Raw genomic sequence first — 15,327 nt, 5'->3', positions numbered from 1 at the left:
GCGTTAGGCGGCTCTATCCGCATAATCAACCAGAGTGACGCTGATTGGCCGGCGGGACCTCGTGATGCGGAGTGAGACACTCCGCATCACGTGGTCCCGCCGGCCAATCAGCAGCCGCCAGTGCAGTGCATATTAAGTAGCCATGTGCGCGGCTACTGTAGCGGCATCTCCCCGCCTCCTCTCGCCCCCCACTGAGCATGTGCAAACAGTCTAACGCGGCTTAAGCCGCTCAGAACGCACAGTATGCTGCACTTTGCCCGAACGTGCAGCGTTACTGTGTAACGCAACGTGGGCAGTGTGAACAGCCTCATTGACTGTAGTGCTGTGCTGTGGGCTGCGTTACAGGCTGCACTAACGTGCGCCTGTAACGTCCTGGTGTGTAAGTAGCCTAAAGGCACTTTCATTTGGCAGTGGAACAAATATCATTGGAACATAGGAAGGGTGACAATGACAAATCCGCTCTCTTCCCTCAATGGCGAAGGTTCTTTTGAGATAACTTGTGTGATAAATCAAGTTTCTTACTGTGCGTTTGTATTTTATTGTAATAATGCATTCTTTACATATGCAATTTTAAATATGGGATAATTATATACTGCTGTTTTAGAAAAATAATAGTCTTGCTTGCTGCTGTCTCATGCGCATTTTATTTCTTTTTTTACACATTAGGTGCACCACCTACAATATAATTATATTTTTCAGTAAGTCTAGAATATGTAGATTGGTTTCTAAGCACTAAAACACTGTCAAATATTATAAAGACAGATTTGGTGTATTTGGGGTCTTCGTACTCAAGACAAATGAAAGAAAAAAAAGAAAAAGCTCCAAAGCCTGTAAAACTGGTTTTGAGAGAAAAATTGGAGTGGAGAGTTGGAGAGTTGGTTAATTAAATGCTAATAATCCAGAGTTTTTCGGTCTTAAATTGAGAGTTGAAGGACTACTTCTGCAAATTCTGTGTTCAAATTTATGCAGCTTAAAAATGGACCAATTGAATTATAACTTAGCAGTATTTGATTTGTCCATTTTAAAGCTGTATACAGAATTTGCATAAGATGCGCTGTGAACATGAATTTGCAAGGAATTGCCCGCGAGATGCAAAGTCAATGGCATCGCACTGTACTGCAATTCTTCATACGTGATTTTTCTGCTGGGGAAAAAGAAAAAAAAAAACAAAACAGCCAACATGTATACGTTTCCTCAAAATGGAAATGCAATTTGCATTTAATTTAAGTCAATTTAAATGCAAAAAAAATGCATTTGTCACACGAAAATCGCATCCGATTTTGAAGTTAGATACATTCTCATGTAAATTAACTATTGACATGCACAGGAAAACAACAATTTCAGAAAAAAAAATGGAATAAAAAACACAAAATCGAACAAAAATGAACTAATCACATTAAAGAGAATCTGTACTCTAAATTTTCTTCTAAAAATTCTTACAATAAAAATCATACCATTCTATTCATTATATTCTCCTTGGCCCCTCTGTGCTGTTTCTGCCACTCCCTGCTGTGATCCTGGCTTGTAATTCCCAGTTTTAGGTAGTGCTTACAAACAAAAGACATAGCTGCTAACCAGAGTGTGCTAGGCTGAGTGGAGCTCAGTCTGTGACTCACACAGAGCCTGCAGGGGGCGGAGAGGGTGTGTATAGCTTCTATCCTATCACAAGCAGAGCAGCACATCCCTGCCTGAGCCCGACAAAGCCGTCAAAGGAATGATTAGATTCTATAACAGATAATACAGCCACTGTGCAACTAGGAAAGGCTGCAGTAAGACAGACCACATTAGAACAGGTATAGTAACTTCTAGGATAGAAGAAATAAGGCTGAACATTTTGTTACAGTCTCTTTAAGGGAAAAAAAATGCAGGATTGCAAATGTGGGAAAAAAGCAGCCAAAAATTGCAGGGGCAAATGTGAAGGCAGCCTAAAGGTTTTAGGCCTTGATGCTGATTTTTTCCAATTAACAAGCCCCTTCTGAAATGTTCATATATCAGACATAAAATTTAATGGTTAGGGAAAATGCTTCACCCTGGTGGTCCACGAAGTGACAGCTTCTTTTCTTCCTGCAGTTCAGAAAGCCCATTGTGTTGCCTAAATGACCATAAGTGGAGGCTGTTATCATCCAGCAGAGTGACAATTTGGCACTAGAAAAAAAAAGAAATAAGTCATACCAATCAAGTTCCCCAAGTCTCAAAAGGAAACAAAACTAAGGCAACATACAGCATATGCAAACGTTTTTAATGCATATTGCATAGAACAGATCATTATGTGCAATGCATTAAGTTTCTGTACTGTCCATACACCATTTTTCCAATATTTATCCCTTCGTTATCTTGCTTGCTGGGTTTGTAAAGCCAACTTCACGTGTGAATGTCAAATGCAGCTTGGTTGGCCTGAATACAAGTCTGAAATATCCCAATTCCTTTTTCCATCCCTTAACCCACATGAGCTTAACAGGGAGAAGGTGGGAGGGGAAACCAGGCAGTATTTTACTCTAAACACCACTACATGCTCCATCAGTTCCTATCTACTTCACTGCGCTGTGTAATGGAACACAAACCAATCATTAAAATATAGGTAGAATTGCAGATCTGTAGTGCTACAGTGGAAGGGGCACAGGCTGGGCCAGGTGATATGCTTGGTGCTGAGGAAAGCATTCCCACGCTAGTGGCAAAAAATTGCTGGCTGCTGCCTGTTATAATTTAAGTAGGCCTCAGTTATTTGGCCTGAGTTTTAGGTAAAAGGCTTGTCCGCAGAGTATGCCTTTAAAATAAATAGAGTTTCTTGTGATTCGGGCAGAAGCATCTCGGGATCTGTGTGTAGCAGATGATACACACAGATACCGAGAACATGTTCCTGAAAGAAGGCCACAGGCCTACACTGACCTCAACATGTACACCACAAGAACACTCAACATAGGCCATGTTTACCAAAATACCACATTCAAGTAAGGGAAAAGTGACATTAAATATTAATCGAGTAGGTGGGTATGATGACACCACGAGGGGGCTCAGCCAAGTCTGGTCTGTGGGAGGGCGAAGATGAGGTCACATTTAACTCTTTCCTAGTCTGTATTAAAGAAGCGGACGAGCTGAAAGAGGGCTCTCTGATTCCTGCTCTGCTTCCTACTTCATGCTACCTAGATGCTGACTAGGACCTCTAAGTATCTTTATTCTATATGTAATCTGATATAATGTATGCTGTACATAGGTAGTCTAGATGTAACTTAGAATAGATCTAAGAAGACCTGATTACAGTCACTAGGAAGGTAATCAAGAGCTGAAACGCCAAGAACTTAAACATGAAGATTGGCTTGGCTAGGATATGATGAACTGTATCTATCTGTATTTCTGTTTCCTGAATAAATAACGTGAATATTGAAGAAGCCTGAGAAAGTCCATTTCCTGCTTGCTGTGATGAGTCGTGTGTGCAACTCTTGCTGATGAGTTTGCTGGTGCCGGAAAAAAGGTGATTTTGAACAGTTTATAACACTGCCATTTAGAAATCTTCAACATATAATCAATGCAAAAGTACTGGCAAGCAATGTACAAAACACTCTAAATTTGCATTAAATAGCAATGCAATAGTGTGCATTAAAAAGGGGAGGCTGAACTAGAACTTTACAATCTGCGTGATTTATGACAGACAGCACCCCACATTCTTCATATGATATAGAGTAGTAGGAAATCATTTTTCACTGTAATGCTGCCTTCACCTGACCCCGAGCCAGATCGATTCCTCCCCTTCCTACACAACTCGTTGTTGCAATTTAACAACAAGAGGACAGGAATGCACGCTCAGTCCTCTCTTCCACTCTGCGCTTCTCCCAAAGAGGCGGAAAAAAAAAAAAAAAAAGGAAGACACTGTTTGCAAAACTTGTCCTTATTTTGTTTCATTAACATCTTAATACATATTGCTCGGTCAAGTCTTTGGAGGTAAAACAACAATGACTTATAAGTAGTTATGCCTCCCAAAGGCAGTATATATACGCCCCGCAGGACTTCATCTAAAGTCACAGGGGCATAAATACACGTGCCTCACTGCGTTTGCCCACCGCATGCGTTCTCGTTGCCACCCATTAGTACACTGTTCAGTCAGAGTTCCTGTGATCAATTATATGAAAAAGGAAAACATACAAGCTGTACTTCTTGTGTACTGTATACAATAAATAGGAACAAAGTGGGTGGGGAGACCGAACGGAGGTGGTGGCCAAATAATAAAAATACACCTACATATATAAAAATTAAATACATAAAAATGCCCCATTAATTAACCCCCTTACCTCCCCGCCCATAGTTACCAAAATAAAACACTTGTGTAATAAAAAAAAAAAAATAAGGTGTCAAGGAAAAAAAAAAAAAGTGCTAACTGGGACAAATGGGGAAATAAAATGTGTGGGTTTTATCTACAGTAGCACGTTTTATTATAAAACTATAATGGCTCCTTAACTCCCCTTAAAATGCATTTATAATAAAATAATTCTTAGCAAAATGTTCCATCCAAAGAAAGCCTAATTGGTGACAAAAAACATACAAAAAAACAAAACAAAAAAAAAAACACAAGATAAAGATCATTTAGTTGTGATAAGTAGTGATAACGTTATTGGTGAATGAAAGGGAGAAGCGATGAAATGTGAAAATTGCTCTGGTCCATAAGGGGAAAAACCCCTTCATGTTAAAGTTTAATTTTGAGCACTTTGCACCTGGTTTTGTGAATATCCCTACCACTTTTTATTTTTCATACTACTACACACTAATATACTACAATATATTGGGCTTTTGGTGTCCCCTGTGCTTTCTGGATAGTCTAGCGCCTCAACTTGTCTAATAATAAATGCTAATTTTTACAGAAACACACTAAAATAACAGGCTAAGATTAGCAGTACATTAACCAAAAAGCCTTCAAATTTAAAATGACTTTATAAAACCATATGAAAGCTCCTGGCAATCACCTGGTTAGGAACAAAGCTGATCTTGATGACTGCATTATTCTCATCATGCAAGCCCATAAATTCTACTCCAGGATTTCCATAACTGAAAACTCAGGGTTAAGAAAATCTTTTAAAGAGGAGCTTGAAAACATTAAAATTGAACAAACTTTCTATTAAGCATTAGCAGAACATAATACATATTCAGAGTTAACGCCACAAAAGCATACAAAATTCACACAGAGAAAATGAATCACTATTAAGGTGGCCAATAACGATACAATCAATTCTCGGATAATCATGATATCAGTCAAATTGATACTTTTTTTTGGATCAATTAAATTCAAATTGGATAACAGCTTTACTTCTGTTAGTGGGCTTGAATAATCGATGTTCCGGTCAAACACCCAGCATTGATCATCCAAAGAATCATATTGTTAATGGCCACCTTTAGAAACAAGTGCCAGCCATTAATATGTGGATGCTCATCAAACAGATATTAAAATGTTTCAACTTTGAGTAAACATATGCTATTTTCCATTACTTTTCCATTTAACTTCTTTTAAAAAAGGACAACGGAAGTGAGCAGAATATGTAGGCTGTCATATTTATCTACTTTTAAACAATACCAGTTACCTGACAGCCCTCTTGATCCATTTGGCTGCAGTAGTGACTGAACACCACCAGAAACAAGCATGCAGCTAATCTTCTCAGATCTGACAATGTTAAACACTCGATTTGCTGCATGCTTGTTCAGGGTCTATTGACAAAAGTATTAAAGGCAGAGGATCAGCAGGATAGCCAGGCAACTGGTATTGCTTAAAAGCAGGGCTGTGGAGTCAGAGTCGGAGCAATATTTGGGTACCTGGAGTCAGGAAAAAATGCACCGACTGACTCCAAAACCTAATGAATTTAAACTGTAATTAAAATAGAAAATATAATAAAATGTTCTATTTCTCAAATAGTCATAATTTATATATACAGTAATAGCTGTAATAAACCAATCAAAAATAGTTACTTGTGCTGCTTCAATAAAGCAGTCCCTGTATTTTTAAAGTCAGATATACATATCTGATTGTGACTGTATATATGATGTGTACACAGGAATTATATATATATATATATATATATATATATATATATATATATGTTACGGCCAAAACCAAAACCGTTTCTAGAACTGGCCGATTTGACGTCGGCCAAAGTCCAAAATGCTGGGAATTTCTGACGTTGGCCGGCCAGTTCTAGAACTGGCCAAAGTCAGTCGGCCAAAGTCCAAAACGCAAAAATCCCAGAACATCCCGGGTCCTGTCCAGAAACATGAATGGCACTCGGAAACTTCTTTCTATTTGTTAGTTACAGCTGATACAAATCCTGCAATAAATCTGCAGTGTGTTTACATCCTGCTTTCTTGGGAGCAGGCATATTGTTAACATCCTGTGCTTTTAAATTAGCTGCTCTGCTGTGGCAGTCAGGTGGGTGCTATGCGTGGCTGGAGGGGGGGGGGAGGCTTTGCTGAGGGGAGGGGGGCCTTTGCTGGGCGCTTTGCATGGCTGGGGGGAAGGATTTGCTGGGCGCTTTGCATGGCTGTGGGGGGGGAGGGAATTTGCTGGGTTTTTGCATGGCTGGGGTTTGATATGCTGGGCCCTTTGCATGGCCAGGGGGGGCTTTGCTGGGCACTGTGCATTGCTGGGGTAGTTTTGCATGGCTGTGGGGGGTGGGGGCTTTTCTGGCTGCTTTGCATGGCTGGGGGGAGGGATTTGCTGGGCGCTTTGTATGGCTGAGGGGGGTATTTGCTGGGTTTTGCATGACTGGGGGGGGGGGGGGGGATTGTGCTGGCCGTTTTGCATGGCTGGGGGGGGGGGGGGGGGTCTGCTGGCCGTTTTGCATGGCTGGGGGTAAATGCTGGGCGCTTTGCTGGGAACTGTGCCTTGCTGGGGTAGTTTTGCATGGCTGTGGGGGCTTTTCAGGCTGCTTTGCATGACTGGAGGGGGGCAGCCTGCGCTATTTCCAGACCCCAGATCAGAGCGGCGGAGAGGAGCTGAGCAGCGCGCACACTACCCGCCCTGACCCATACACTTCACATGCGGAAGTGAGCAATGACGTCACCTCTGCATGGAAGTGTATGCGTCTTGCGGGTCGCGTGTGCGGCGCTGCTCTGCCTCTCTTTACCTCTCCGGTCCGGGTCGTCCTGATGTGAGGTCTGGCTAGCGGCATCAGGGGAGGGAGAGGTGAGCGGCAGTTCGGGACTTGGCCGGCCACACTTAGCCAGAACGCGTTCTGGCCGGCCAAAGTCCGGAGGAAACGTTTATTTCTGATATTGGCCGCATCAGCCGGCCACTTCTAGATTTGACCGGCCAGAACCCGAAGTGGCCAGACTTCGGGTTCTGGCCGTAACATATACACTAAATAACATCTATGCTGTAAGACTAAAGCCTGATGTGTAGCTGTGTCACTAATAGGGATGGTCAAGGATATGCAAATAATTCTGCGCTGATGCTGGTTTATGCAAATTCATGCACCCCTTTTGCTCATGAAATCAAATAATTTGAGATGTTAACATTTGGTTTGAGGACTATGAATTAAAGTGTACCTGAGACGGATGAAAAGAAAAGTTTTATACATACCTGGGGCTTCCTCCAGCCCCCCTTCATGCTAATTAGTCCCTCAATGTCCTCCTCCGCCACCTGGATCTTATGCTACGAGTCCTGGTAATTCAGCCAGTCAGCGCAGTCTGCCCGTGTGCTGCTCCCACAGCCAGGAGCATTCTGCACCCGCGCAATAGTGCTGCACAGGTGGCGCAATAGTGCTGCACAGGTGTAGTACACTGCTGGCAGCGGAGTGGGTGCATGCGCACTACGCCCGACTGGCTCAAGTACCTGGACCCATAGCAGAAGATCCAGGTGGTGGAGGAGGACAGAGAGGGACTGATTAGCCTGAATGGGGGACAGAGGAAGCCCCATGTATGTATAAAACTTTAATTTGATCTGTCTCAGGTTTACTTTTTACACAGTAGTACTATACTCTGCATATGCACTCCCCACAGAGCTGCAGGGAATCCACTGAGAATGTTGTGCACATTGAACACAGAGGTGTTGTCTGTCACCCATAAACCTGATTCAGATTGTACCTGAAGAATGTGTAATAGGGGAAGGAGTCACCTCATTCTCATGCAGAGTACCTGCACATCACTCTTACATGTACCCACAGTTACATTGCCTAGGACCTGATGTTCTTTGTTCATGTCGGTACCTTCTACAAGTACTCTTACCAAAGACTAGTTTGCTAAAAGTATTAGAGGCAGAAGATCCGACAGATATACAGGTAACTGGTATTGTTTGAAAGGAAATAAATATGGCAGCCTTCATATCCCTCTCTTTTCAGTTGACTTAAAATTCCTAAGCGTTGGCAGTTAAGATATGCATTTCATGTTACATACTTTCAATCAACAAGATTGTAATATGCAAATTAGAGGAGTTGAAGTCTGTGAAATCCTAACCTGAGGCTGTACTGACTCCACAGCCCCGCTTAAAAAGAGAACCCGAGGTGGGTTCTAACAATCCTATTAGCACACAGAGGCTGGGTCTGCATATAATGCCCAGCCTCTGTTACTATACTGTCTCCCCCCAGGAACCCGCTGCGCTCTGCTGCCCCCCATAAATCTAACGCCATAGCTAGCCGGCTGTTTACATCTGCATTGTCACTCTCGCCGCTCCCCAGCATCCTCTATGTTGCCGCTCCCCGTCTGCATCCTTTCCCTCCCCGCTGATTGGAGGGAAGGGACACAGGCAGGGAGCGGAGATATAGAGGAGGCCGGGAAGCAGCGAGAGTGACAGTGCAGATGTAAACAGCCTGCTATCAACACGATGCGTGTCGCTAGCATGGCGTTTGATTTATGGAGGACAGCAGAACGCAAGGGGGGGGGGGGGGGGAGGGTAACAGTACAGCAACAGAGGCTGGGCATTATACGCAGACCCAGCAACTGTGTGCTAATAGAATTCTTAAAACCCAGTGGTAGAATGGATACTGGGTAAGTGTATAGTAAATTATCAGTAATGCAAAGATAAAGCACTTGTTTATTTTTCAGCATGGCAGATTAAATAACCTTGTGGGGCAGTACACATTCTAGATTCTTGGATGTTCATCTTAACAGTTTTTTTAGTGTGTGTATGAGGCTTAAAGTGTACCCGAGGCAAAAATACTTACCCAAGAAGAGGTAAGCCGTGGGTGCAGCAGAGCCACTCATGCCAGAAGAGGAATGCAGCACTGATGTTAAAGCGGGATGGTCTACCACAAAAAAAAAAATTCTATTTAAACACTGCAGTGTGTTTAAAATGCTGCCAGAAATCTCTCTGCAAGTACAAGCTCCCCAATCTATTCAGGAACCTCTCTGCTGTTACATTTTCTCAGTACCCCATGCTCTTTTCTGTGCCATTGCCAATGACTCTCCTACTTTCCTGCTTCTCACTGATTGGCTGAGCAGATTGCTGCCTAGCTGAAACATCATCCTCTGCTCACAAGCAAGGCTGAGGTGACTCAGCAATTGGAAGGCAAAAAAAAAAAAAAAAAAAAAAAGTTAAGGGAAGAAATGACATCAGGATTTAGCCTCAAACTTTGTGCAAAAGACATGGTTCCCACCAGGAATAGAATGCTCTTCATTTACTATATAAAATTCACTGAAATCAAAACGTGGACAGTAAGTAGATCAACTATCTACTTATGTGGTTTTTTTTCCCTGGCATAGTAAGGAGGGTCCTAGACAGCAGCAGAGGACAGCATGGAGAGCCTCTGGAGAATGGAGAGACTTCCCTCTTCAGTTTTCACCTCAGGTTCTCTTCACAGCTACAATGACAGACAGGTTAGCACAAACGCTGGACTTCAAGGCCCACACTTGCAAAAGCCTCTCCATTGGTGCTGCAACCATGGTCCCACCCCCACCCCCACCCCCCTGCCACACACACACAGACAGACAGACTAAGGGCCATCCGTCTATACAGCACTGAGAACGCAGTGTGACGCAGAAGATGGAGTTTAATCCTGACAGGTGACACAAGCTGCATACAAATTTGTCCATTTGTACACAGCTTAAAGGTGGCCCCTAACGATTCAATATGCTGAACAATCGTTTATATACGATTCTTAGTATGAATGATCAGAAATTATAGTTTGGGACCACTAATGGACAAAAAACTCCAGACCAATCCGATCAGATAAATGAAAACAATCCTATTTTCAGATCGGTATCACTAATCTGATTGGATTAGTTAGGAGATTTTTGCATTAGTGGTCTCAAACAATCATTTCCAATCATTCATATTAAGATTAACAAAGTTATAAACAATTGTTTGGGAAAACCAAAATTAATGCTGTTTTTAATAACCCTCCAGGACAGGTGCTACATATGAGATCTGGCCCCGCCCCCAACAGGAACCACAAAGAACTAGCTCTCTATAAGTTCCACCTCTAATCTCTACCTGCCAGTATGTTCCAATTAACTGTTCCGATAGAATACTTCAAAACTTCACATATTACAAAAAAACATGTTTACAGCTTACCACTTTTACATAATCACATGTTCACATGGCCATATAAGCACTAGGGTGGGTCACCTGTCCTGGAGGGTTATTAAAAACAGCATTACCAGGTAAGCTAATTTTGTTTTTTTCAAATAACCCTCCAGGACAGGTGCTACATATGAGATGATATGCAATAAGCGACATTAACCTTAGGGAGGGATCACAGCCTGAACAACTTTCCTTCCGAATGTCTGTTCTTCCGCTGATAGTAGATCTAACCTGTAGTGTCTAATGAAGGTGTTCACCGTCTTCCAGGTTGCCGCCCTGCAGATGTCAGTTGCCGTAGCTCCAGCTCTGTAGGCCCAGGAAGTTGCAACTGACCTTGCTGAATGTGCTGTTACCTCTTTTGGACATTGAACTCCTTTCAGTCTATATGCTTCATTAATGCAAGCTTTAATCCATCTCTAATCCATCTCGCTATAGATGCTTTTGACATACTTTCGCCCTTTCTTGCACCAGAAAAATTTATAAACAAAGCCGCCGTCTTTCTAAATTCCTTTAATCTGTCCAGGTAAAAAAGTAAACACCTCCTGACGTCCAGTTTATGCCACCTAATCTCTCTGGTCTCTGTGGCATTTTTACAAAAGGATGTCAATACAATTTCTTGCATCCTGTTAGATAGGGTAGCAACCTTTGGCAAGAATTCGCTTGTCGTCTTCAGGACTACTCTATCTTGAAAAATTAAACAAAAAGGTTCTATAGAACTTAGAGCCTCCAGCTCACTTATCCGAGTTGATTGCCACCAAAAAAATTGTCTTCATTGTCAGTAGACGTAACGAGATTTCGTTTAATGGTTCAAACTCGTCACTCATCAGGACATTTAGAACTAAAGTTAAGTCCCATCTTCGATATGACCGTTTTGTCACTGGCCTGGAACGTTCCACTGATTTTAAAAATCTGATCACCAGAGGTTCAAGTGCTAACCGTCTATTAAGAAAAACGGAAAGAGCTGCTATCTGAACCTTCAATGTACTTAGTGCTAGCTTCTTGTCAATCCCCTCTTGCAAAAATTCTAATACAATAGCCAGCCTGTTGGATCTAAGACCTGCTCTTTTCTTCCATTCGCAAAAGGTCTTCCAATATTTTAAGTAAATTGATTGAGTCACTTTCTTTCTGCTATTTAATATAGTCTCTGTTACTCTGTCAGATAGCCCCCTTTTTTTCAAGATCTGCCCCTCAAAAACCATGCTGTCAATTGAAGATTGGGAATCTGAATCCACTCGCCTTCTTTTTTGAGGAGATAGAGTTTGTCTGAAAGGTCTGTCCACCAACATTGATTTTATCATTGGAAACCAAACTCGTTTTGGCCAATTGGGTGTGATCAATATTAGATGCATTGATGTCCCCTTTAGTTTCTGTAATACTAACGTCAATAGAGGAATTGGAGGAAAGGCATAGGCAATTTGAAAATCCCATACCTGGGCTAACGCATCTACCCCTAAAGATCCTCTTGGGTCTAGTGAGAAAAACTGACTGCAGTGCTTATTTTCCCAGTTGGCGAACAGATCTATCTGTGGATGTCCCCATCTTTGCGTCAAATCTTTGAATATGCTCGGGTTCAGCCTTAGCTAGGTGCTCAATTAATTCCTTCTGCTCAATAGATCCACCATGGTGTTTAACGACCCCTTGAGGTGTACTGCTGCGATTGACTGAAGATTGCTTTCTGCCCAGTCTAGTATCTCCAGCACTAGCTTCAAAAGTTGAGCCGATCTTGTTCCACCTTGTTTGTTTATATACATCACCACCGTAATGTTGTCTGATCGGACCTGAATGTGATGGCCCCTTATTCTGTCTGCGGTCTGAACCAAAGCTTCCTTCACCGCTAACAATTCCCGAAAATTTGATGACTGCGTCATTACTTCTCTTGACCATGTCCCCTGTAAACACCTGCCTTCTATGTGAGCTCCCCATCCCGTGAGGCTGGCGTCTGTTGTCAGTATCTTGGTCACTGGACATCTCCATAAACGACCCTGCGTTATATTGTCCTTTTGCATCCACCAGTCCAATGACTGTTTCACTGTTGTTGGCAAGGATAAAGTCTGGTCTAGAGCTGCCTGACCCCCTTTCCAATTCTGAAGAAGCCATTGTTGTAGCTGTCTTATATGTCTTAGTGCCCAATATACTGCCGGAGCTGTAGAGGTTAAAAACCCTATTAACCTCATCACTTGTCTGATAGTCATAACTCTCCCTATCTGACATTCCTGCACCATTGTCTGGACTTTTACTATCTTGTCCAGAGGAAGAACCAATCTCTGGGACACTGAGTCTATTTTGAACCCCAGAAACTGGATCTCCTGTACCGGAACCAGGTATGATTTCTGTAAATTTACTAACCATCCTGTCTGTTCCAGCAGTCTTATCACTGTATTCTTGTGTTCCTCCAATTTTTGTATACTGTCGGCCACTACTAATAAATCGTCTAAATACGGCACTATTAGGATACCTTCCAGATGAAGAGCACCCACAATCTCCGCCATAACCTTCGTAAAAATTCGGGGTGCCGAAGAGATCCCGAATGGGAGACAGCGGAAGTGAAATTGCTCTAGGCCTGAACTTGTCCTTATGCTGAACCGAAGGAAAGCTTGAGATTCTTCCCTTATTGGGATATGCCAGTAGGCATCTGTTAGATCGATATTGATCATGAAACACTCTGGAGAAAGAAGGTTCCGCATTGTAAATACTGTCTCCATTCGGAATCTCTCGTACTTTATAAAGGGATTTAAAGGCTTGAGGTTTAGTATCAATCGATATATGCCCGTGGGTTTCTTTACCAAAAAGATTCTTGAATAGAATCCTTGTCTTGGGCTAAAGGAACCTTGCCTACTACATCCCCTCTAGGATATCTTTTTTAGGTGCATCTTCATCAACTAATTTCTTTAACCTCTCCAACTAGACCGACATAGTGCGAGATACACAAGTCGTGGCAGCGGCTGGTTTAAAGTTGGTTGCAGAGGCTGACCAAGCCTTTTTAAGGGCAAACTCAACTTTTTTATCACCTGGATCCTTAAGTCGACCTAAATCCTCGAACGCTAGTTCGTTGTCTCTATCAACTTGACTGAAGGCCGCATCCAGCTTGGGACATGAGTCCCATAGTCTGGCGTCGTCCTCCGTAAATGGGAATCTCGTTTTAAACCCTTTTGAAACAAATAGTCTCTTATCCGGGTCCTTCCATTGTAAGGTAATCAAATTTTTCATCGTGCTATGGAAGGGAAAACAAAGTTGATCTGTGGGTTCCATCCCTGTGTACAACTTATCATGCAAAGATTTTTCTGATGTAGTTTTCTGAGGTATGTCAAGGGTTGAATAGATTGCTTTTAACAACTCCTCTGTTTCTTCTGCAGCAAATTTGAATTTGGAAGATTTACAACTGTCCCCTGCTTCTTCCTGCTCTGACAATTCTTCAGAGGACCTGGAGTCTGGTTCCCCCTTGTCAGGCTGACTCTCCAGCTCCTCGTCTGAAGAATAAATCACCCTAGGTGATTTATTTAGAGCCTTTTTAGGTTTAACCGTCTGCACTGGGAGACCCTGTGCCGATGTGGACGGTAAACTTTCTCTGAATGCTTTAAACGTCTCAATCATCTCTTGACGCATAGTAAACATGAAATCCTTGCATGAAGCTGTGTTATCTTCATTAATAATACTAGAAATACACTTCTGACAGGATGCTTTTGGCCAGTGAAGTTCTAAAGGTTTGTTACACAGAATGCAACTCCTGGGCCTTTCTGAGCTATCGGACTCCATAGCATCCTAAAACATACAAAATAAAGCCATCAGCTTATATTCTTGTACATAATTCTAGTTTACATAACACAGTAGATGCACACACCACAGAATACTGTTCATATATATGTTACGGCCAGAACCCGAAGTGTGGCCACTTCTAGTTCTGGCCGGCCACTTCGGGTTCTGGCCGGCCAATGCGCGAAGTGGCCGCAGCGCAGCGGCCAATGTTAGAAATGGAATGTTTCCTTTTAATATGAATGTAGTTTTCCTGGCCGTCTCTGGCCAAATGTAGCAAAAAAAAAACAGTTCGTTCATTGAATGAGATGAAGCCGCCCGGCTTCTGCTCCGCCTCCTCTCCTCCGCCCCTGCCTCTCTCTCTTCTCCCCGACACTGGCAGCGGGGGACATGCGTGTCCCCTCCAGAGTCGTTCGTCGCGGCAGGCAATCCTGTCGTTCGTCCCTGCAGAGCGGGGGCTGGCAGAAGCAATCTCTGCAGCCTCCCCGCTCTGCTTTCCTGGCGCCACGAACGACTCTCGGGGACACGCGTGTCCCCGCCGGCTGCCCGAAGAAGAGAGAGAGAGAGGCAGGGGCGGAGGAGAGGAGGCGGAGCAGAAGCCGGGCGGCTTCATTTCATTCAATGAACGAACTGTTTTTTTTTTGCTACATTTGGCCAGAGACGGCCAGGAAAACTACATTCATATTAAAAGGAAACATTCCATTTCTAACATTGGCCGCTGCGCTGCGTCCACTTCGCGCATTGGCCGGCCAGAACCCGAAGTGGCCGGCCAGAACTAGAAGTGGCCACACTTCGGGTTCTGGCCGTAACATATATAACAAAGTATTATTAGCTATGAAAACTAGCATTAACCATCTCCGCTTACAGACGTTAGTAACTATATAATAGATACCCTAAGCAGAGATCTTATAGTTATCTCATGTGTAAAAAAAAACAGAATACTACACAATTTAACAATAACTGACACCACTTGATATGCTTAATATCAGGAACATAATGCAACATAACTTTCCTCAATAGCCGATATATTTAGCTATAAGTTAGTTAGTCTTAATGCCCAATGCAGTTCCATGCAAACAATGACC

The 15,327-nt window shown here is 42.9% G+C and overlaps 1 protein-coding gene across 1 annotated transcript in view; it reads right to left on the bottom strand.

The window, feature by feature from the left end:
* Window positions 1-15,327, bottom strand: part of LLGL2 (LLGL scribble cell polarity complex component 2) — a 269,216-nt gene that overhangs the window by 251,819 nt on the left and 2,070 nt on the right. Inside the window, 2 exon segments of the mRNA XM_068264456.1 lie at window positions 2,030-2,145; window positions 4,953-5,034. Of these exon segments, the coding sequence (XP_068120557.1) occupies window positions 2,030-2,145; window positions 4,953-5,034 (198 nt within the window).

The sequence above is a fragment of the Hyperolius riggenbachi genome, chromosome 12, assembly GCF_040937935.1.
Source record: "Hyperolius riggenbachi isolate aHypRig1 chromosome 12, aHypRig1.pri, whole genome shotgun sequence".
NCBI lineage: Eukaryota > Metazoa > Chordata > Amphibia > Anura > Hyperoliidae > Hyperolius > Hyperolius riggenbachi.
This window is presented reverse-complemented; position numbering and strand designations above follow the sequence as displayed.